General features: G+C 45.6%; 1 protein-coding gene across 1 annotated transcript in view; it reads right to left on the bottom strand.

Annotated features, from left to right (window-relative positions):
* Positions 1-381: 381 nt before the first annotated feature.
* NTSR1 (neurotensin receptor 1) overlaps positions 382-22,065 on the bottom strand; it is a 54,597-nt gene continuing 32,913 nt past the window's right edge. The window contains exons 2-4 of the mRNA XM_023939642.2: positions 17,480-17,681; positions 7,522-7,612; positions 382-5,265 (exon numbers count right to left, since the gene is read on the bottom strand). Of these exons, the coding sequence (XP_023795410.2) occupies positions 5,016-5,265; positions 7,522-7,612; positions 17,480-17,681 (543 nt within the window). The 3' untranslated portion in view covers positions 382-5,015. The remainder of the gene's footprint in view (positions 5,266-7,521; positions 7,613-17,479; positions 17,682-22,065) is intronic.

The following is a 22,065-nucleotide window of genomic DNA, read 5'->3' as shown; positions in this document are numbered from 1 at the left end:
CAGACCTCATTCCCACCCTTCAGACTCCCCCACTCCACGTGCTCCAAGCCCTGGATGGGCTGGATGCTCTCCACCGCTCTGCCCAGCAGACCTGATGCTTTTAACAGATCCCAGGAAGGATTTCTCAGGGCAAACATCACTGATGGGAACATCCTTCAAACCTAACTCATCCCCCTTTTTGTTTGCTGACCTCAAGTCAGAAGCAGCAGCTGATGCTTGGATGGTGTTTGTGCTGCAGAGTGCAGGGACAGGAGCACTCAGGACCCTTCTGCAGAGGAGCTGCAAATCCCAGCTCAAGGCCAATGGGATTTCAGCAGTTCAGACCCCGGCCAGGGTGCCTGTGCTGATAACCAGGCTCTGTGATAAAGGCACACCTGCCACTTCAAGCAAAAGCAGCCCAAGCCTTAAACTTGGATATTTATTTCTTAGGATCAATAAATGACAAAATAAAATACCGTACAGTACAAAGGCTATATCAGGAATTAACCATTTCATTACACTTCGATCAGTAAATACAGTATCAATAATAGCATGTTACATTAAAAGAGTGTTTCCCATTGCCACACAGGAGGATTCCATACCCTCTTCTTTCCCTTTGTCACAGAAAATATTACAAGGTAGACACTGACACACTTTTAACATTCATTTTTTTCCCAATTGAGCAACAGGCCACAGAAAATAAAGCACATCAACATTTTGTATCTCAGAATAAAATAAAAAAAAAACAAGGTGCACTTTAAAAATATTTGCCATGAATACAATATGTGCAGGACTATCAGGTGGCACAGCTGGGGAAGGACTCTGGATCACAAAGCCAGGACACAGCATCATGAAATTTTGGATCAGCAATTTCTGCCTTTGTACTAAGCAAATCCAGACTGAGAACAGGAAGAGTGCTTGAGCTGTGATGTGAAGAACCAGACAGAGCTCGAGCAGACACAGCTTTGGTTAAAGAGTCACCAGACAACACAGCCAGGACACTGGACTGACACAGCAGCGCACAGAAAAGTGCTCCCACGCCCTGGGGGTGTTTGCTGTCCCTGCCCAAGGGCAGCAGCAATGCAGCTGCACACATGCTGGGTTCAAACTGCAGCACGAGCTGGCTGCAGCAGCTGCACACTCAGGGGCTGTTTCACTCAACTCTGGATGCTGGAAATGCAAAGCTCCTGCTATTGCCGTGCCCTGCTTACCCTCCTCGCTGATTTTCCAGTGAGTTTTCTCCTGAAATCTCACTGAAGCTCACTTCTCATGTGCCTTACAAATAAAGACAAGCTCAGCAGAGTTCTCCAGCACTGATGGACTGGGCCTGTGGTGAGGCAGTCCTGTCTGGGGGAAATTTCTGAATAGCAAAACGACTTTAGAAACCTGATTTCACACTCTGCCAAACGCATGGCTCTGGCAAGGGCACTGTGAAGTGAAACAAAACCTCAAAATAATGTTTGAAGAGGTCACTTGACAGACTCTCCTCAGAATGGGGTTTCTCAGAATCTATCTGGCAGCACTCCACATCTGCAGGTTCCACAGATTTTGTTCTTTGTTTAATCAAACAGTTCCAAACACAAGGAATTTGCAGAGATGAGCAGAGGCCCCAGCCTCTGCTTCAGGGAAGAGTGTAGCCAAGACAGGAGCACAACAGATGGGAGTTTTTGTTCTGTCTAATGGCAAAAGCCATTCACACTAGATTAAATTTAAAAAACTTGTTGGGTTAGCAGTTCAATCATTGTTAAAAGGCATGTAAAGAGCTATTTCTCTGGTAAATATGGGGCAGTTTATACCTTTTTCCTTCTCTACTGCATCAGCTTTTCTTTACAAGGCCAGGTTGGATGGGCCTAGGAGCAATTTGCTCTAGGGAAAAATGTCCCTGCCTGTGACAGGGGTTTGGAACTGGATGGTCTTTAAGGTCCCTTCCAACCCAAACTGTCCAGTGATTCTCTGGAAACCATGGGAGGGTTTGCAGTGAGTTATCCTCACTTCTTTGAGCTCGAGGGACCCACAGCTGAATATTGCAAAGTTAGGTGAGGAGGGAAGGGAGGATGAAACCAGCTGTAACTCACACTGCTCAGCTCAAGGTTCTCAGATCTGGCCAGTGGAAGAGGTAGCTTTGAGCTGCAATCTCAGATTAAGGCCATGGAGCCAGGTCTGCTCTCCGGTTAAACTGCAAGAACAGAGCTGTACAAGTCAGCAAACCACTTGGATAAATCCCCCAAATTCCCCCAGCTCTTCAGCACTCGAGTGGCCCAACAAACACTGTGGAGTTTATGATAAGTTCACTTTTACTCCAGCTTCTGCCCACTGTCATGTCAAACCAAAAATAAACCTGACAGTTTCTCTGAGCTGTGATCAAATATTCTATAAGATGCCAGTGTATCTCAGCAGTGAAAATCTAAACCAAGCATCTTATGTGAAACAAGTTTTGTACAGTGTTTTCTAAGGTAATCAAGCACATTTCAGCAGGTTGTTGTTGAACAAGTGTAGTAATAATGTTTAATATTCCAAAAGCAAATGAGACATGCAGGGTGTTAAATTGTAATGAAAGTCAAAGTGATGCAGTTACAGGTTCCCTGGGAGGCTTCAGAAAGCTCCTCCCAGCTGCTGACTGTATTTAGAGGTGAAGTAAAAAAACTGGGTCCTCCAGAAACATTTGAAGGGTCTTGCCTGGAAGGCCAATGTTAAATATGTGACGTCAAGACTCCTCTTCCTCTCAAGGCAGATCTTTCCCCTTTCCTGTCCATGGTACCTGGATTTTCCTACTAGGCAGAATGATCAGGTCTTCTTCTTCCAACATGCCCAAGCCATTTCACACACACCATGCACAGAAAATACTTGCTCGTTTCTCACAGATTTCCTTCTGAAGACACCAGTCTCCTTTTCACCTCTTTGTTTCAATTTATTTATTTTTGTGCCACTACCTGTTTTCTTTGTCAAAGAGGAGTCAACAGTCCATGAGCAACAAAAGTGCTTGGTCAAATATAATCTCTGCCCTCTGCTTGGTACAACCAGGGCAAGAAATCACGAGAAGGCATGACAGAACAGAGCTTGCAGTTTGGTTGAATCAGAAGAAACTAAAGCCCCACTGACTTTTATTTTGAGCCCTTTCTTTTGCAGGGATTCTGTAATAGGCATTAAAATCACCTCCCACCCCTGGCAGGTGTGGATGGAGGCTGTGGCTGATGGGCTGCCACGGTGGCCAGTTGGGGACAGGTTATAAATGCCCCAGAAGCAGCCACTCATCACCAGCAACTCACAGCAAACGCCCCCAAATGGGTTTTTCCTCTATGTGCTGAGCCCAACAGGACCTAAACCACAAGTCCAGGGAGTTTGACTTGATGATTCTCGTGAGTCCCTTCCAACCTGAGCTGTTCTGTGATTCTATCATGTAACATCTGTAGCAGGAGATGTCACCAGTGGTTCAGTGGCTGGTCTCCATCACTGTGTGACCCTCACCTGGGCCAATACACACCTCCAGCACTGTGGCTTCAGTCAGGAACCACAGGTGCTCATTAGCTGAAGGATGACATGGGGTGGGCAGAGCCCAGAAAGCCAAACTGAGCTGACTCTTCTACTTTGTCTCCTTTCAGAGGCAAGTCCTGCTCTCCCAACGTGTGGTGTGAAAGGGGACACCAGGTCACCACCAGCAAGGGCTGCACAGGGTGCTTGGTCAGTTCCAGGTTCATGCAGGTCACCATCTGGGGAAAAAGCCCTTTAGCTTGTCCCAGAGCCCTGTTATTTCAGTACTAAAGACTCTGGAACAGTTTGTTGTATCATATAAGGGGCTGTTAGAGGTGGAACCATACGGGACAAAAGCTCATGCTACCTCTCCTTACCAGCTGGGAAATTTCAAAGAGAATTTTCAAGTCTTGTTTCTGTTTCTCTGGCTTGTTTAAAGAAAGTGGGTTTAGAGCAAAGACTCCCCAGTTTAGACTTTCTTATGATCTGCATTTGAACTATCTGAATATTGGGGGTGCAGGTAAGTGTGCCAACAGTTCTGGTAGCAAAAAGTAATGAAAGGAAAGGTAGAACAAGAGGACCTGCTGCCTACAACTGCTATATACCGAGATGTCAGCCTTGTGGGAATGGAGAGGAAACAACTAAAGGAATAAGAATGGGAAAAATCTGAAGGTCGCACAGAATTGGGGTAGATTGCTCTTTTCTCAACAGCCTGGAGTTCTCATGAGCTCAGAGTTTTCTCATCTCTTAATGCAGGCCAGCAAACTGTTCTCCCTGATAAAAAATAGGATTTGGCTGTATGGCAAAAGGAAGATTTTCCATTTCTGTTCATTTTCAGCACTCCATCTGGGCACAGCCACTGCATTCTTGACTTTGCCAGAGACTCTGCTGTTATCAGTGCAGTGGTAGCAAAGCCAGGCACTGTGGATGCCCTAAAGCCAAAGTGGCCCCACTCCCCAGGCCACAGCCACCCCAGCCTAGATAAGGCATCATCTGCTCTTATTTCATTTCAAGGAGCTAGAGTGGCTCTCTTGAGCACCTCGGTCATATTACTCACAATGGAGATATATTTCTAAAATAACCACCTGGCTCCCTGAGTTTTCACTCCTCGTTCACTGAACATCCCACAGATGGGCACATCCATTCTCCAAGAACATCCCTTTCTGTCCAAAGCTCCTTTCTCCTCATCAAACCCTCTGCTTGGTGCCACCAGGAGACGTGATCTCAAACCCTTGGATGTGAACACGGCATCTCTGCACTGAGAGAAGGATGAAATGCAGAACAGTTTTGCCTAAGTTGAACACATTTTGGCTTCCCAGTTAACACCACATCTGGATTTATGCCAGACTGAAGTTACAATACATGTAGACATTACTCACAAGAGGCAAGGCCAATGCTCAAAAATAACCTCAAAGTTACTGGCAGAACAAAGCCTATTTTTTCCAACAAAAATGACTTTGCTAAACACATTTGTGTTATGTGAATTTGGAGACCATGCATGAAAGTCACAGAGGCCTCTCTCAAGTTTTGACTCCACGATGAATTGCATTCCTCCTCCTCCTTTGGCTTCAGTATGTAGTTTCCCTCGTGACCTGGCTGGAAAATGTGTGATTGCTGGAGATGCTGTTGGATTTCCTGGTGAAGGCCAGTCGTTTCTTCTTCTTCCTCCATGGCAGGCACAGGATGGTGAGTGTGGAGAGGAAGATCTGGCGGAAGTTTGCCGACACCAGGTTGTAGAGGATGGGGTTGATTGCTGAGCTGACGTAGAAGAGGACATTTGTCAGCATGTAGAAGTAGTGGTAGAAGTTGTAAAGGAAACTGGAAGAACAGATGAAAGACAAAAATCTGAGTGTGAAGAACTCAAAGTCACAAGGGTGAGAAAAACACAAGCTGCTTTCCAGCTAACCTTTCTCGACTGCAAACATGAACTTACCAGTGGTGCCTGAACCACCACAACCCATCTACATCTTCAGCTGGAACTGGTCAAACATGGAACACATGCCTCTATGAAGACACTGCCCCACTCACCAGCAATTAGAGACTTATTTAAGCCCTGGGGTCAGACATTCATTTTTCTTTTGGAAGTAGTCATTCTGGAAACCGGGAAGCCAGATGGAAATTTGCTTCTGTGTCATACATACACATTAACTTGACTCTTTTGGCTGCAGTTCTGATCTACAGGGGTTGCAGAAGAGCCAAACTCCAGTAACAGATGCAGCTCTCTCTTCCCTCTGGCAGTGAGAGCAGCATCAGCTCATTCAATGGGTCCCTGGGTTGGGACTTGTCCGTAATGTGGGACAGCATTTCCAGTTCTGGGGGCAAGCTGATGATAGCATGCTTCTGAAACACATCCTAACCACCACAATTTAATGTTTTCAACTAGAACTGGTTGAAAATGTTTTATTATCTTTTACAGTTTTGCATATATATTTCCTTGGGCCAACTGAGAGCAGCAGCCCTGAGCTGGTAAAGGGCTTATAAACACCACAGGTCTCATTTTCAGGAAGATGTTCCTCAGAATCAGTTATCTTGGTGAAAATTGCAGACCTTTTTTCTAATCTGTATCTCACAAAAGATAAATAGAGGAATTCTGGACTACACTGCCCATCCCTCCACACACCCTCAGCGCTACCAAGGACTGCATGGCCCATCCAGAGTTTCTTTGTGTAGTTGTGAAGAATTAATATTGGAAAAATTTCTCTTCTCCAGGGGCAAGGCACATGTGTTTATAAATGAACATGCCAAGCTGCTGCAAACTCTTGGTTAGCCACCAGACTGATAGTTCACTATCACTCTGTAAATTCAGTGTTTTCCTAAGATCACTCATGGTTTTAAAAAGAAGAAAAAAATATTATGTGAATGTAGCCACGATGCATAAATTCCCACTGACTGCAGACAGACTTCTCTACCCCTCTTGCTCAAAGCAAATGCAGTCATTACATAATTGAACAGTGCCTTAAGTGCTTTTCATATAGAAAAGCAAAGGAGAAACAAGAATTTGTCCCAGTGTGTGCCTAGAGCTCTGTTTTCATGACTGAAGATAGATTTTGGATTTTACCATGGCTGGATCCACAGTCCCATTGAGTAGACTACTGTATCCCAATTTATTATATTTTGTGTTCGGAGCTGATACAATTTTAGTTTTTTATTGTTGTTCTGATTTTTGGTATTTAGATTTTTTTTTTCTTTCCCTTGAAAGAAACAGTCCCGGTCTCAGGGAGAACAGGGGTGTAACACCATGGCAGAAGACACAAGAGTGCATCCCTTGGCATCTCAGGCTTCCTCAGTGTGCATCCCCAGACAGAATCAGCTCATAATGACATATTTAAAAATAATAATTAGTATGGTGGCTGCTCTGCTGAGGAACCTGGCCTGGTGCCTCAGAAAGGAGCAGGGAGTTCCTGGGGTGCCTTTGCACATCTGTCAGCAGCACATGTGTGTTCATGTGATTATCCCGGAATTCTCTGGCAATCTGGGCACTTTCTAATCAGCAGCAACTGCTGGTATTTTATTTTGATTCACTCCCTGCAAAACCCCAGTAAATAACCTGGCCCAGGCTCAGTAAGTAGCACAGTTATTCCCCCACCTGTGTCATCTCCCCTGTCAGTGAGGAAATGTGGCCTCGTGGGGCTGAATCGTGTGCTGACAGGAGCTGCTGCATCTTAGGGCTGGGATCAATATCTCTGGCACAGAGACTGAAATCCAGTCTGGATGTACCAGCCCCCCTGTCCAAATGTCATTTCATCAAGGGCTGCCTGATATGAAACCCCATGGCTGCTGCCAGCAGGGGTGAGGAGGAGGAGGGGCTGATGATGAGTTTTGGTTCAAGATAATGCTTCCTACACCGTGTCTGGGGGATTTAGGTTAAACAAAGACTCTTAATTTGCCAGGCAAATTAACATCCAAAAAGGAAAAAAAAACAACCAACAAAACAGCAATGAGGAGCTTGAGACTTTAACCCCTTGGCTGGAGAGCACCTCTGTTCCCAGATCCCAGATCCCTGCCTCCCTCTCCACACCTGTGTGTGCCCTGGCATCCCCTGAGCCCCCAGCCTGTCCCCCTGGTGTGACTCACTCTGTCCAGTGGCTGGAGGGGACATAGCAGAACATGAGACGCCGTATGTGGTACGGGAGCCAGCAGACCACGAAGGCGATCACCACAGCACCTGCAAGGCAGGAAAAAACACCTTAACTTTGTGAGCAATTCTCCATCAGGGTGAAAAAGGGACCTGTCTGCTTGGGTTTAATTGCTGAAACTGTTTTCCTGCAGTCCCACTTGTTCTTGTGTTGCTGTTGTGCAAAGAATTAATAACCCTGAGGGACAACCAGCCTGCAAATGTCTGTAAAAACAAGAAAACAGAAGTAACAGAGAACAGCTCTAAGCACTGGGGCAGGGATGCTAGGAAAAACAGAAGGTACAGATGAACTGTTTGCATCTGTGTTTCACGCCCTTGTGGCACTGGGTATCTCATCCAAAATATTCACAGACAGCTGGTGTGTGTTTTTCATCCAGGTAGACAGGGAGCCAGGGCCACTCTAATTCCATTAGTTGGTTACGTGGAGCCACTGGCCACAGTGCTGGGCATCATTAAACTGCTCTTTCTAATGGCAGGGCTCGTCCTTTTCTTCTACATTTGTGCCATACCTGAGATTACAACATGTTTGGGTCTGGACTTTGCCATAATAAAAATGATCAATTAAAGGGTAAGCAGAGAAAGACAGTATGGCTTTTTTTTTTCCTTTCCAGATTCTAAGGAATGTCAAACAATGGAAAATAAAATGCAACAACTCTAAGGCATGAAAGTGCTGTTGATAGAGTGCATTTGTCAGTCTGGATTAAAAAGTAGATTTATCAGGCAATCAAGAGAAAGATTTGTTTCCTTTTGTTGTATATGTTTCAACCTCTTTATGGAACAGCAGGATTCTAACAGAATACTAGCAGGAAATAAAGAAATCTCAGTTAAAACATAACACAATAAAAGGCAAGAAGAAAATAAAGACTAAATAAAAGAATTAAGTTAATTTTTGGTCCTAAATTTGCTCTACAGACAACAAGAGACACATCACTCTTGTCCTTTATGTGACCTGAAAGGGGCTGGGAAGCAGCAAAGCTCTGCTCCAGGGTGAGGTACCACAAGTGCAATGTGGATTTGGCACATGGAGCCAAAGGCTGGGATTTTTTCTGCCTTGTGATTGAAAATACTTATGTGGATATGTCCCAAACCCAGATGCTGTCATCCCAAGGGACCACATCATAGCTCAAGGAGATGTGCAGAAGATGAGTTTCCCTTGGATAATGCAGTCCAGGAGGAACAAGTCTGGCTGTGGCTGCATCTCTCCATCAATGATGCTTAGCCAAGAGGCACAAGAGAGCAGAAATGAAATAATTCCTGGTGTCCAGCTCCATGCTCACACCCTACTCCAAATCCATGAGCTCCCTCTCTCACTAAACACACAGCTAACAATGGAGAAGGTTTTATTCCATGATGGATGACAGCATCTTCCAGGAATGCCACAAAAGCCATTTATCCAATAAAGATTTAAGCAAGTGAAGGGACATGTTTTGGAAAGAAGGCTGGAGGGTCTGTTTTTATTCTCTTGTCCAAGTGAATTCATTTTTCCAAACTGTTTTTTGGCTGCTCTCTGGCCACAGTGATCACAGATGTGATTCATCACCAGACAGCCTGCAGCCCTTTGGATGCCATCAAGTGACTGGATCTGACCTGTGTCTGATCCTTCCCTGCAGAGCTTTGATGGAATTTTGATGGCAGAGCCCCTGCATGGTGTGGCACAGGAGAGGAGGGGGCATCCCCTGGGAGGCTCGATGGGAGCCTGGATGCCTGCCCTGCTCCTTCACATTTCTCAGCACCCGCTTTTGGCCACCTCCAGAAATTCATTTCTCTGTGAGATGGGCCTTTGGTTTGGCCTGGATGGAGCAGTCCCCCTGTGATTCTCCAGGAGATCCCTCCCAGGGGCCGCAGGAGAAGCTCTCCAGGCTCTTCTCCTCCATCCGGCAGCCTCGGGCCAGCGGCAACGAGCCAACATCACATCTCCAGCCCATCTGTTCTCCCAGCGCCTGCACAGGATTAGCTGCGTTTTCAGGCTGCAAAAGCAGCTTCCCAAATGGCTCCAAACACAGGTTCATTCAGGCACATCATAATTCTTGCAGAAACCTCCACACACTGGCACTCCTTGTGTGCAGCTCTTTAGGAACGGCAGGATCCAGATTCTTTCGACAGCCAATTATAAGAATCTCACACATCTGCTTGTTAAATTTACCAACACGTTAAATGGAAGTGGTTTTCTCCTGGTAAATGATCTCTGCTTCTGCTGCTCAGGCTATGCTGTGCCAAATAATATGGATCTATAGTAACAAAAACACATATTGAGAGAAGTATCTGCTTAACATCAGTAATTAAGTAATCTGTGATAATTCTGTAATATCGCATGCAATCACTCTGCAATTAAAACTCTATTAAAGATGTGAAGAGCACTGGAGACACTTATGGTCTGATTTGGAAGTCCCAGCTGGGTGACACACTGTGAAGTTCTGTGCTGCACAGATTAAGAGATCCCAACCTGAGTTTGTCACCCTTAATCCGTATGTTTTCATTTTATCATACAAGGGATCAAGCAGATTTGGGGTGGCAATCCTGCCCTCTTGGGCCCTCTCCCCTGGGAGGAATATGAAACACGAGACTGTGTCAACTTTCACCTAATACAGAATGAAAATATCCTTTTCTCCCAGATACCTGGTTCCTTTTCTTGCTGTTTTGTTCTTCCCTGAGCACCTGCCTGCCAAAATGGTTGAGCTGTAAAACAAATCCTGGGCAATATGTCTGCCAAAGTGATTTTTTATTGCTGTTATGAGCTCCTAGGATGTGTTCTTCATCATCAAAAGCTTGACACGTGGGTTCCTTTGGTGCAGTAAGAAGGAGCAGGTCAGGCTGCTGGAGCTGAGCACTGCAGGGGAAGGGTTTGACTCAATGTGTGATGGGGTGACTGTCCAGGATGGTGTTTGTGAGCTTGGAGATTTCCTGCCTTTATTTTTTTGAACTAAAAATAAACCAGACACATCCCTCACTTCTAATTAATTCAATAAGGTTCTAATAGGAGCAGACCTGCTCCATAAGCTTCTGATGTTTCCCATATGAAGTGCCAAACCTCAAGGCTGGGGAGTGGAAGTGGGACCCCAGCAAGATGACCCCCAGTGTTCCAGGGCTGGGAGGGAATGATCCTTCCACCAATGGATGCCCTCATTTCCCTTCTAAATCAAGCTCCTAATTAAAATGTGTATTAAACCCTGAATTATTACATCCTGTGTCTTTTTATTTTGTCTTATAACAGCTCTTTTCTCTGCCTGTTTGAACTGCATGCCAAGGAAGAAGGGGAGAGGAAGGAGGAGTGGCAGAGGACGAGCCCTGGTTTATTTTTCCCTCAGGAAGTCCTGCAGAGAGAAACATCAATTCTGACTGACGTCTTTTTCACTGTGCAGGAGACTTAAACTGCCAGTCTTGATCCTCAGACTAAACTGGATGTGGGAGCTATCCTGGAAGATAAATTCTGTTGGATCACAGCGGGTATTTATTTTGCCTTGTGTGGAAGCTGAGGTGGGCAGCGGCTCCTGGGCCACCTCTGGCTTGGCATGTGCGTGGGGCAAGGCACCACGAGTAAGAAGCCAGGGTTTGGCTGGTGTGACTGAGCTCAGGAGTGATCTCAGGAGGGGTTTCCAGCCCCCATCCCTCTGTGGGGCCATGTGAGGCTGGCAGTGACTCAGAGCCCCAGGACAGCCACGGGTGAGGAGTGAGGAGCCGCTGGCTCAGCCGGAGCTGCCGCGGCACAGAGCGCTCGGCTGGGCTGAGCGTTGTTCTGGGCTGAACACATCTGGGCTGATGTGTTCTCCTCCTCGCCCCATCCCCCCCAGCCCCTCTGGGAGCCACAGCCCTGTGGCCTGGGGTGGCCCTCAGCATGGGGATCCCTCTGTCCTGTCCTCCCTTCTCTCCAGGAGAGGCAGGAAAGGGACACTGCTCCCTCCTTTAACCACCTCTGCTGCTGCTAAGGCCTCCAGAGAGGCTCAGATCCATCTTCCCCTGGTAGCTTTGTCCAGAATATTTCAGCCAATTTATTTCTTTTTCTCTGCATTTGAAGGGGAGCTGAGCCACATACAGCTGTGGAGCAGCACAGTGGAATCCCTGAGCAAAGACAGGAGCTGTTTGGGGAGGTATTGACCCCCCTGAATAAAAGCTCTCAGCCTTTTCTGTGTTTCAGACTCATCCCCAACACTGCCCGAGGGGTCACACACCAACTGGTCCTGAAGAGGTGTACAAAAGGTTATTTGGCTCATGTCAGGGTAATAATGATTTTTGGAGAAACAATTCCATGCATATCCCAAGCTCCTGGCTTTTATATTTTATTTATATATATTTATTTAGTTGATGCCATTACAGGAAAACATCTCACCAAGTGCTGTTTGGTATGAGAGGTGGTGAAAACTGGGCCAAGTGCAGGCACAGCTGGTACTGCCTCATTAAACCTCAAGGTGCTGTTTATATTAACATGATGTTCTACCTGACAGGCTCTTGGCAATATTTATATCAGCAGGCACCAAAGTAGGGATTGCAGGAGCTGCCAGGGTAGGTATGAGCCCAGTAAAATTAAAACTACTTATGCTGGTATTTGGGTCATAAGGCTGTGGAATAAAGGATTTCCATAAAAGTCAGTAACAATCAGCAGGGATTGGGGACCACCAGCACGAACCAGGAGTACCCAGGAGAGCAAAGAAGAAACTGGGAGTAAAAGTGAGCCTGGGAAACCCTCAGCTTCTTTAGACACCACTGAAAACACACAGCATTTGATGGATACAATCCCCTAATGCTTTTGAATGTATTATTGAAAAAAACTCTAAGTTCTTCTTTATTAGTGAAAGTCAGCACAGTGAATGGAAAAACCTTTTGGCATTACAAATCAACATGTTTCACTCAGACTGTATTCTCCAGTCCTGATTTTTAATGACTTCAGATGACAGATTTGAAAAGAGATGTGAATTCCTGCCCCAGCTCATGCCAGTGGTTAAATCATTCCCTGGCACCAGTTTCATCCATAAGGAGTAAGGCAGAAAATACAGATTAAAGCTGGCCCAAGAACAGGCACTAGCAAGCAGCACATCACTGCAGTCCCAGTGCAAACTGGAGTCTCTTCCCAAGTTTCCTTCTAAGGTAATTATTCTTTTGGAAATTAGAGAAGAGGTTGCTTGATTCCATTTAAATTCCATTCATGCTATTTCCCCTGGGGATGTCTGGATGCTTGGAGGAGAAGGAAGAAGAAAGAAAGAGAATTTCCTCTTTGAAAGGTAGAGAAGGGATCTCATCCTCACCAGGTTCAAGTCTGTTTCTATTTGGTGAGATCAGCTGTAACCTGAACTAGCTTCCTTCTTTCTTCTTTCCCCTCCAGTTTTGAGTTTCACATATCCTTTGTTCCTCCCAGAATGGTTTCTGCTCATCAAAGGGACCTTGGAGCTGTATTCACTGCATGCTTCTGGAGTGACTAAAGCCCTGGCCAGGCTACATGTTTAGAATCACATTAGTTAACTTTTTAAACACTCACATTGTCATGGCTTAACACCTGGAAAATCTGCTTCCAGGGCATGGCAAATCCTGGAGTTTTCTGCAGAGATGCAGCCACAAGAACCTGCAATCCCTGCAGGAATGCTGTTTCCAGGCCAAGCTGTGGTGCCAGCAAAGGGACACATCTTGGGAGAGGGGAAAAAGGAGACTCCCTGCCCCAGGAGGTGCAGCCAGCCCTGGTTTTTGCTCCTTGAGGGTGTTTATAGAGTGCCCTGATGCTGCTCATTCTATCTCACTTGGCAGGCTGAAAAGTAAACCTACAACTACAAACATCTCTGGGAAATATATACAGCTGTTAAATAGGTAATTTATCCTCCCAAATTTCAGTGTGACACTTCAGCTGTTAAAATCAGCTTCCACTCAAGCATAATGCCACAGGGGTTTTGCTGAACTCCACTTGGAGTTGCTCAGACTTTTTATTACAGATACAAACTGCCATGAATTTTGTTCCTTTCTTGAAAAGAAATGATTCATGAACAAATAAACCTACTTTCCTTAGAATATAGGAATTATGAAATACAACTGTTTAAGGAGTTTTAGACTGGTGCTCTTCTGTGTATTGTGGTTGCAAAGTATGAGCTATTTATTATTCCTGTCTGTAGGCTGGTTATACTAAATCTCATGGCAACATTCTTCTCCTGAAATGAGTAACTCAGACTTATTGGTGAGAAGAAATGAATGGACTCTTCAAAGTATTTGTTCAGAAGAGGAATTATTAATGCACAAATGAATGAAATACATGGATACATCATTAATTCTTGGCCTTTGTCTTGATGAAATGCAGAGGCTCCTAAATCATAATTTAAAAATTCACAGACGTTCAGTAAAAAATGAGGCTTGACTTCATCTGCTAAAAATCATTTACTGAGGCATCACCCAGCCAGCTGTGGGAGACTGAAGGATATTCTTTTAATTGGTTAAACCTCTAAGTGCTTTATAATTGCTTTCACTAAGCAGCTTCAGTAACAGAGCAAACACTACCTGGAACTGATTACATTTTAATAGGCTTAGCCAACGTCCCCTTGCAAAGCCTCTCCTTGATGTCCATCAATTTGTCTCAATGTCGTTATCAGAGCTCAGCTGTGCCATTTGATAACTCCTGCCTTCCTTCCATCCACCTGGGAGCTGATCTGACAGGCAGCCAGGAGCTGCTGAGGGCTGCTTGGAGGAGAAGGGGCTGCAGGCAGGTGTGGGTATCAGTCCACGCCACAAAACTGTCCCCTTTCCAGAAGAGATTGTGGCTGAGCAGAGCTTTCATCCTGAGCCAAGATCAAATACACCCTGATTTTTGAGCAGCAGAGAGAACTGGGGTTGTTCAGCCCGGAGAAGAACTTGTTCTTCAGTGGGAAGAACTTGTTGATCCTTCCAGTGCCTAAAGGAGCTCCAAGAGAGCTGGAGAGGGACTTGGGACAAGGGCCTGGCGTTACAGGACAAGGGGGAGTGGCTTTAAACTGAAAGAAGGAAGGCTTTGACCAGATATTAAGAAGAAATTCTCCCCTGTGAGGGAGGTGAGGCCCTGGCACAGGGTGCCCAGAGAAGCTGTGGCTGCCCCGTCCCTGAAAGTGTCCAAGACCAGGCTGGACAGGGCTTGGAGCAATCTGGGATAGTGGAAGGTGTCCCTGCCCATGGCAGAGGTGAAATGAGATGAGTTTTAAGGTCCTTTCCAACCCAAACCATTCCATGACTCTATGATTGTTCTGATGTGTGACGCATGTGAGTATTTAAGGATTATTTAGAATTTTATCAAGTAGTTGCAATATCAGGCAGTGCAATCAGAGAATGTTCACAATTCTGTGAAGCATCACACAGCTTTGGGACACTCAGCATTCCAGGGCTTCAACATAGCCAAGGAATAGCAACACAAATTGGAGGTGGTTTAATGGAAAGAATTGGAAGGGTGAAGGAGGGTATGAAATATCTTGGTGGAAGATATTTTTAACAACAGAACTGGTTGCCCTGTTATCCTCAGAAAAAAAAAGCTGAGAAGCTGCAAGTGCCTGGAGCCCTCTGAATTTGAATCCTCACACCTGGTGAACTCTGACAGCAGAGAGGGAATTACAATCAGGAATCTCATGCTTACAGACTTAATGAGGTGCTCCCAGGCAACAGGCCTGACACATTCCTTGATCCTGATCAGCCTCATTAGTTTGTACATGACCAAAGTCAGACAGAGCCAAGAAAATATACAAATGCTACCAAAAAGGAGGAAAACACTGTTGTGTTTTGAATGAGGCTGTTAGCCTGGCCACTTTTAGCTCTTAGTTCATTGTAAACAAATACTTAATCTCAGTATATTTGTAGCAAGGAAGTTTTTGCTGCTCTGATCTTATTCAACAGCCCTGCACACCACGAACCACAAAAAATTGTTTCCTAAGCACTACTTTTACAAGTTTTGAAACATTTCACCCTTCAACCCAAATCAGCCTCCTCTGTACTTCAGGCCAAAGTTCACTTTTGGAAATGGAAAATACTTTTACCCCCCATGAAGATCTGATACTCTGCCAACAGTTTTATAAGGGGGGACAAGTGTAATTTTTCTTTTCTCACCCTCTTCCATAAATGAGCCCTGACTCTGTTCATGATTTTGGCTGTCATGGATGCCAGGATAAATTATGTGCATCCTTGTGTATTTTTTGCTACTTTTCAGACAGCTCAGAGATCTGGGTTATTAAAATATAACTCATGAGGCACAGATGACAAACGTGAGTGTGAATCAAGCACCTCCAGTAATCAAGTGCACCTGAAAAACTGAAGTGCAGCAGGATTTCACTCCCATTTGCTAGATAAAAAGAGCATTTCTGCATGGTGGAGTGAATCACAGCCAAAAGTGAGGGAGGATTTCTTTATTTGCTGGATCTTCCTCAGCACAGAAATGCAACAAACAGCTGCCCTCTCACTGCCTTCCCAGCAGGGAGGGGAGCTCAGCCCTGCTGCAGGGGTGGCCCTGAGGAGATGCCTGGAGTACCTGGGCATCGCTGCTCGGGGGGCCCTGTGGTGCCACATCTGACCCACTTCTGAACCAGCTCCAGACTGAAACCCTCCCTTTTGCCAAATAGCCTCAGCTTTTGCACTACACAGCAAACTCAAAAATTTGCCTGGAGGAGAAAAAGAGGAAGCAGAAGAAGATGAAAAAGAAAATTATGCTTATTGTTCAGAAAGCCAAGGGTTGTTTTTCAGTCCTCAGAGGAGATGTGGACCTGTGGGTGAGGGGTGCACTTCCTCCAGTGCTGAGGGATGCCAGATTAGATGTAGATTTAGGTTTTCCCGCTATTATTCATGAAGAGCTCTCTCTTGTTGAGGATCAAAGAGGATACAATACCAAAAGGAGAGAGAGAGAGAGGTGTGAGGTGGTGTAGCACGAGTGAGAAAAGGCAGCTTCTCACTTCACCGCAGCAGGCAGAAGTGTTAAAAACCAGAAAAGGATAGCAAGGAGCTATCCCCTTGTAGGCTCCGTGGGGAATCAAGGCTCCCTCCTCACCCACCTGTGGATAACAGCTCAGAGACAGTAAACAAACACGGTCCAACAAGATAATTGTGGGGAGTTTAATGTCCCCTGTGTTTTTCTTTCCCTTTTCTCAGTAAGCATTTCCCAGCTGGAAGCTGGGTTGAATGTGGTGGCTCACCTATGGCACGGGCAAGGAATGCTGCACAGGATGCATTCCTTGTCAAAAACAGCTGGGAAAATGTCATGGAGGCTCCCAGGGCCTCCTCTAAGGATTTCTCTCGTTGGAAATGTGGTCTGGGACAAAGCACTTCAGATACCAAATGCTCCATCCCTGGGAGTCCAAGGCCAGGCTGGACAGGGCTTGGAGCAACCTGGCCTAGTGGGAGGTGTCCCTGCCCATGGCAAGGGCTTGGGACCAGGTGAACTTTAAGGTCCCTGCAAACCCAAACCCTTCTAAAAACACCAGAACATCTAAAGCTTTCTGCTTACAAATTCTCCCCATCTAATGTTTGAAACCACAATGGGCACGCTTTGTTAGCTATTTTGGGTACTATTTTTGAATAGCTTTTGCTTTATCCCCTGTAAGGTTAATTTACCAGATTCTTTGGTCTTTTCCTCAGCTTATTTAATCAAGACATCCACTATTCTGCAGTACAGCTCAATTCCTGAGTGCAGGATCTTTTATTTAGGCTCTGTCTGAACCAAAGCTCCACAGAAAAGGGGAAGTAATGAAACAATAAAAGCAAGGCTTAAATTGCTGTCGACTAAATCATTAAAACGCTGTCTTGGTTTTGCTTTTCCAGAGTGAGCAGGTCTGCTTGTTAGCTCTGCACACCAACAAGCAAAGACAAAAGGAGAGGGTGTTTTGGATGAAAGTGTTTCCTGATTTCCTCCCGTTACTCTTCAAGCTCTATTTCTTTAGCCACCTCCAGCCGGCTGCACACCGAGGTGAGGGCGATACTCACGCAGGACCCTGACGCCGTGTTTCAGGGCTTGCACTCTGCTGGGCTCCATGGACATGCTGAGCATGGTCTGCTGCCCACCAATGGTGCACACCTGGTTCTCCTGGGCCGCCTGCCTGAACATCACCAGCAGCTGGTTGGCGATGATGGTGTTGAGCACAGAAATGACCACCATGGGGAACACGAAGGAGATGAAGGTGTTGACCTGCAGGGGAGAGATGGGGCACCATCAGGGATAGGATCAGCGGAGCAGGAGGTTGGGTTTTATTTCTCAAAGCAACGGAGGAACAGCCCTCAGTGGAAATCTGTCCCTCCTCTTACTCAGCTGGTTTTGAAGGTTTATTGTACAGAGGGAGAAATCAAACACTGCTGACGCAGGTTCATTCATGTTGGTCAACACCCAAAAAGGCAAAATTATTCATCTCTAATTACATTCTTTTCCCTTTTTCAGTGCAGTTCATTGCCAGAAATGTCTCGAATGAAACATGCCATTGATCTTTTCCTCTCACAACCAGCAGGATGCTGCTTAGCTTTCATCATGCATAGCATGACTTCTAAATAACAGTGTGTTATTATCTTTTTCTTGCATTACAAACACTCCTTGGGATCTTTTTAACTATCTTTTTTTGTCTTCTGTCTTTTCCTTGTAGAGTTAATGACAGTGTTTTGTTACCTCATAACTAAATTAAATAAACCTTGTGCCTTCAAGGATTGAAATTGATCAGAATAAACAAGTGGAAATCATAATGTTTTTACTACAAATTATTTGATTACTACAGTTTTGATAAAATTAAATGGAGGATCAAATTAACCAGTGATTGAATCAAGTAGAAGTCACAGTTCATGTCAAATGCAGGAAAGCTTTTGGGCTGTTTAGAAACCTCAGTGGAACAAAAAAAAAAGCAAAAAAAATAAAAGCAAAAAGCAGCCAGGGAAACAGAGACACGTGCAGGGTTTGCCTGCACATCTGCAAGGCTGCCATGGTGGGATGGGGAGCTGCTCTGCTGAGCCCAAGAGCTCGCCCTCTCTGCTGGATGGCACAGGAGACTCAGCACATCACTCAGGTGAGTGTGCAACAAATCAAAAGCCCTTCCAGATTTTAGAATTTCAAAACAATGACAAGAATTAAACGGTGCTGCAAATCGCTGTGAAAGCAATTGTATTACAAGTGATAAAATGACAAAAAGATGAAACTATGAAACTCAAGAGGGAATTTGCTCTGTGGGAGAGCTCCAAGGCAGGCTGGCTTCTTCCCCAGACAGTGATTTATCTTCCACCTCAGTGGTGTACGACACAGAACAACCCTGCACTCCAAGCCAAGGCCAGGTCCCCCTGCAGATTGCAAAACCCCATCGAGAGGCAGGTGCTCCATCTGCTGGGATGGAGATATCCCCTCTCCACCCACCCACCCACCCCTGCTGGACCATCACCACGGTGGACAAAGCTCTCTGTGCACAGTGTCTGCTGCAGATTTGTGGGCTCTGTGCTTGGAGGGATTCAGAAATGCTGGAGGAGAATGGCGATCACCCAACCACACCCCCACATTGCTGCAGTAAAAGAAACGAGCAGCACATAAGCACAAGGGAGCAGATATACACCAGAGGCACTTCACTTTCTCTGTCCATAAATCTGAAGCACAAAGTCCTCTTTTGGTGAGGGCAGGCACTGTCCAGGTTTTCTCTGGATGGATCAAGTCTCTGTACAACTTTGTGCTCCGGAGCTCAAGGCGTTAAGCAAAAGTACCAGCTGGGTTTTGTCTCTCGCCCACACGGTGAGAACATCCTCTCCCGTTTATGCTGGTAACAACAACAGAGCTCCTCTGTGCCCTGAGTGAGTTCCTAGAGACACCCCACCACCACCAGTGCCTAATGGCCTCCTTTGTTAAGTGTAAAGCAGTTTTCTATGCTTCTAAAACATCTCACAGCCTCCTGTATATAAAGAAGAGCTATCCTTTGGAGTTGTCTCCACAGGCTAAGACAGATCATTAAGCAGTAAAAACCAACTATTTAACCTTTGCAATGCAGCCAGGCTGAGCTGGCGCACACAGGGGTGAAATGATTGCTCAGATTTACCAGGTCAGACTAAGAAATGAACCCTGTAGCTCCTCACTCCAATTTCTGCGGCTCTAGCTGCAGAATGCCCTTCTTCTTCCCCACTGTTGAACAATGTCTGCACATCGGCAAAATGAAGCACTTAAATCTGGAAATGTTCCACTCTGTCACCTGAGATTCAGGATATATTGGTTTTCATTCTAAAATTTTGCCCCAGATGTAAATAAGAATTGCCTGACATAATTTTGCAGAACTCTAGGAGTCTTTTCCGAGCTTTCTTCAAAGCCTTGATTCATTCCATAATTGCATTGTGAAGTCTCTTAAAGAGCTTAAGAAATTGGCTGGAATAACATTGACTTTCCCTTTTAGGAATTGTTATGGTAAAAGTGGGAATATTGCATACTTTTTATCAAAGGCTGTATTTAAAGATTTTTTTTTTCCCCTGCCTTGATTTGTAGCAAAAATCTCATATAGTAAAATAAAATAAAATAAAAAAAGAAATCAATATTTTCCCCAGTAGCAGAATGTTTTAATTTGTTGAAAGAATTATGAATTATTTGCAAACACAAGGTCCCGAAGTACATAAGGGCTAGAAAAGTCAATTTTCATAAGCAAACACTTTCTATTCCCTGTTTTTTCTGTCTAGCTGCTTGCTGGGAGCTCAGCACACTGTGCACATCAGTGCAGCAACACTTCATTTTCAGGTGACTTTGCACGCTGCTGGAGCTGGTGCCTGCAACAACTTCAAAGTCAATGGAAGATTTCCCACTTGCTCAAAAGAAGCTGGTCTGGGATCCCAGGACTACACAATCAAAAGTTCAGGAGCAGGAAGACTTGTAGAGGTGTTTAATGGGATTTTTTACAGTGTCTCCTAACATCAGCGGGCTAAAGTGGCTACAGCTGTCCATGAACACCCATGGGAGCCTTTGGAGATTTTAGAAGATCTTTACAGACTATCCTGGCCCCAGGAAGGAGGGTTTAGAGAGGGTGCAGGCTCATTTTTGACCTGAGAGTCTCAGATTTATGTTTGCTCACCATGGAAAGCACAGTCTGTGTGATGCTGGAGTTAATCCTGTGTCCAGGGCTGTTTGGGTGCACAAACACAGGGCTCCGGCCTCATCTCTGCTCTCACCAAGTGTGGTCCATTCTGATTCTTCAAAACTGATGTGTTTGCACCAAAGTGAGCCCAGCACCACAATGGGCAGAATGAGCTCAGTGCAGAAGCACAAAGCTGTGCATGGAAAGGCTTAGCCCTGGCTGCTCTCTAGGCTAAAAAACCCACACAAACACACCACAAACCCCGTGACTGTGTGCTAAATCCTCATTTAAAAAAAAACAAAACAAAACAAAAAACCACCAAACAAAACAAAATCCAATACTGCAATGATTGCCAGTGGCAGGACAGAATGAAACACTAACCCAGTTCCACGCTGCTGTCACTGCAATCCTAAATGCTGCTCAAGCACCAGGCTGGCAGCATCTGTGGGATGGGATTAATCCTCAGGACCAAATTGTGTTTTGTCTTGTCCAGAACAGCAACCTTCCCTTCCAGCACCGCCTGAGCAGTGACAGCCAGAGACACAAATCCCTCTCTGGATGTGCTCAGCAGGACAATGACAACACAGATGTCACCTGAGGGTGAGCTCCCAGCAGAAACCTCTGCTGAGACCCTGAACCTCCACAAGCACATCTGAGGTTTCTGATCACTTGATGGATGCCAGGAGGTGGCAGAGACACCTCTGTGAGGTACAACAGTCCTCAGAGGTACAACACCTTCAGTGTCCCCAGGGTGGTGACAATGACCTTCCCAGCTCCAGCTTGGCCTGCAGGCCTTGGGGTCCTGCCCTGCCCCAGCACTGAGCCTTCCTGGCTCTCCAGTGATAATGTTCGTCCCATTTCTCTCGGCTATCTACTGCCAGAGGTGGTTTTAATATGAGATAGGAATCATTGCAATTATGCAGGGTTTTGCAGGACACAGGAGATGGAGCAAAGCTGAGGGCAGGGCCTCATAAACTCATGAAAGATAAATGGAAATTTGTGGGAATTGAATCAAACTTCTAGAAGGGAAGATGATGCAGCTATCAGCCTCACAGCTTAACAAAAATCAGACTTTGTGTGAGACAGAGAATTCAGCCTTGTGAATTTGCTTCTTCCTTCCAAACAAGAGTGTGGGGGAGACATGGGGGAAGGGACAGCAAAACCAAGGGACACAAAAGCAGAACCCAATTCTCAGGTTTGTGACTCTTCCTAAATCTTTTGCATGGAAAACTGCTCCCCTGGCTCTGCTGAGCTTCCTGCTGACGTGATTCACTTTTGCCAAGCCGTCCCTCAAATTATTTGACTGTGTGGTTTCCCTGGGTTACCACTAAGAGCAGCCATCAGCTCCCTCGCAGCTGTGATGGAGAAGATGAGCACAGAACTCCACACAGGAACTCCCCAGAGGGCTTCAACAGAGTCCTGTAAATCAGAGTTTGCAAAGATTTATTCTTTTGTGCTCCAAGGTGACTGCTGGAGGAACACAGATTTGAAGGTCACTTT

This window comes from Cyanistes caeruleus, chromosome 16 (genome assembly GCF_971803275.1).
Source record: "Cyanistes caeruleus chromosome 16, bCyaCae1.hap1.1, whole genome shotgun sequence".
Lineage (NCBI taxonomy): Eukaryota > Metazoa > Chordata > Aves > Passeriformes > Paridae > Cyanistes > Cyanistes caeruleus.
The sequence above is the reverse complement of the archived record's forward strand: the minus strand, read 5'-3'. Positions and strand labels throughout refer to the sequence as shown.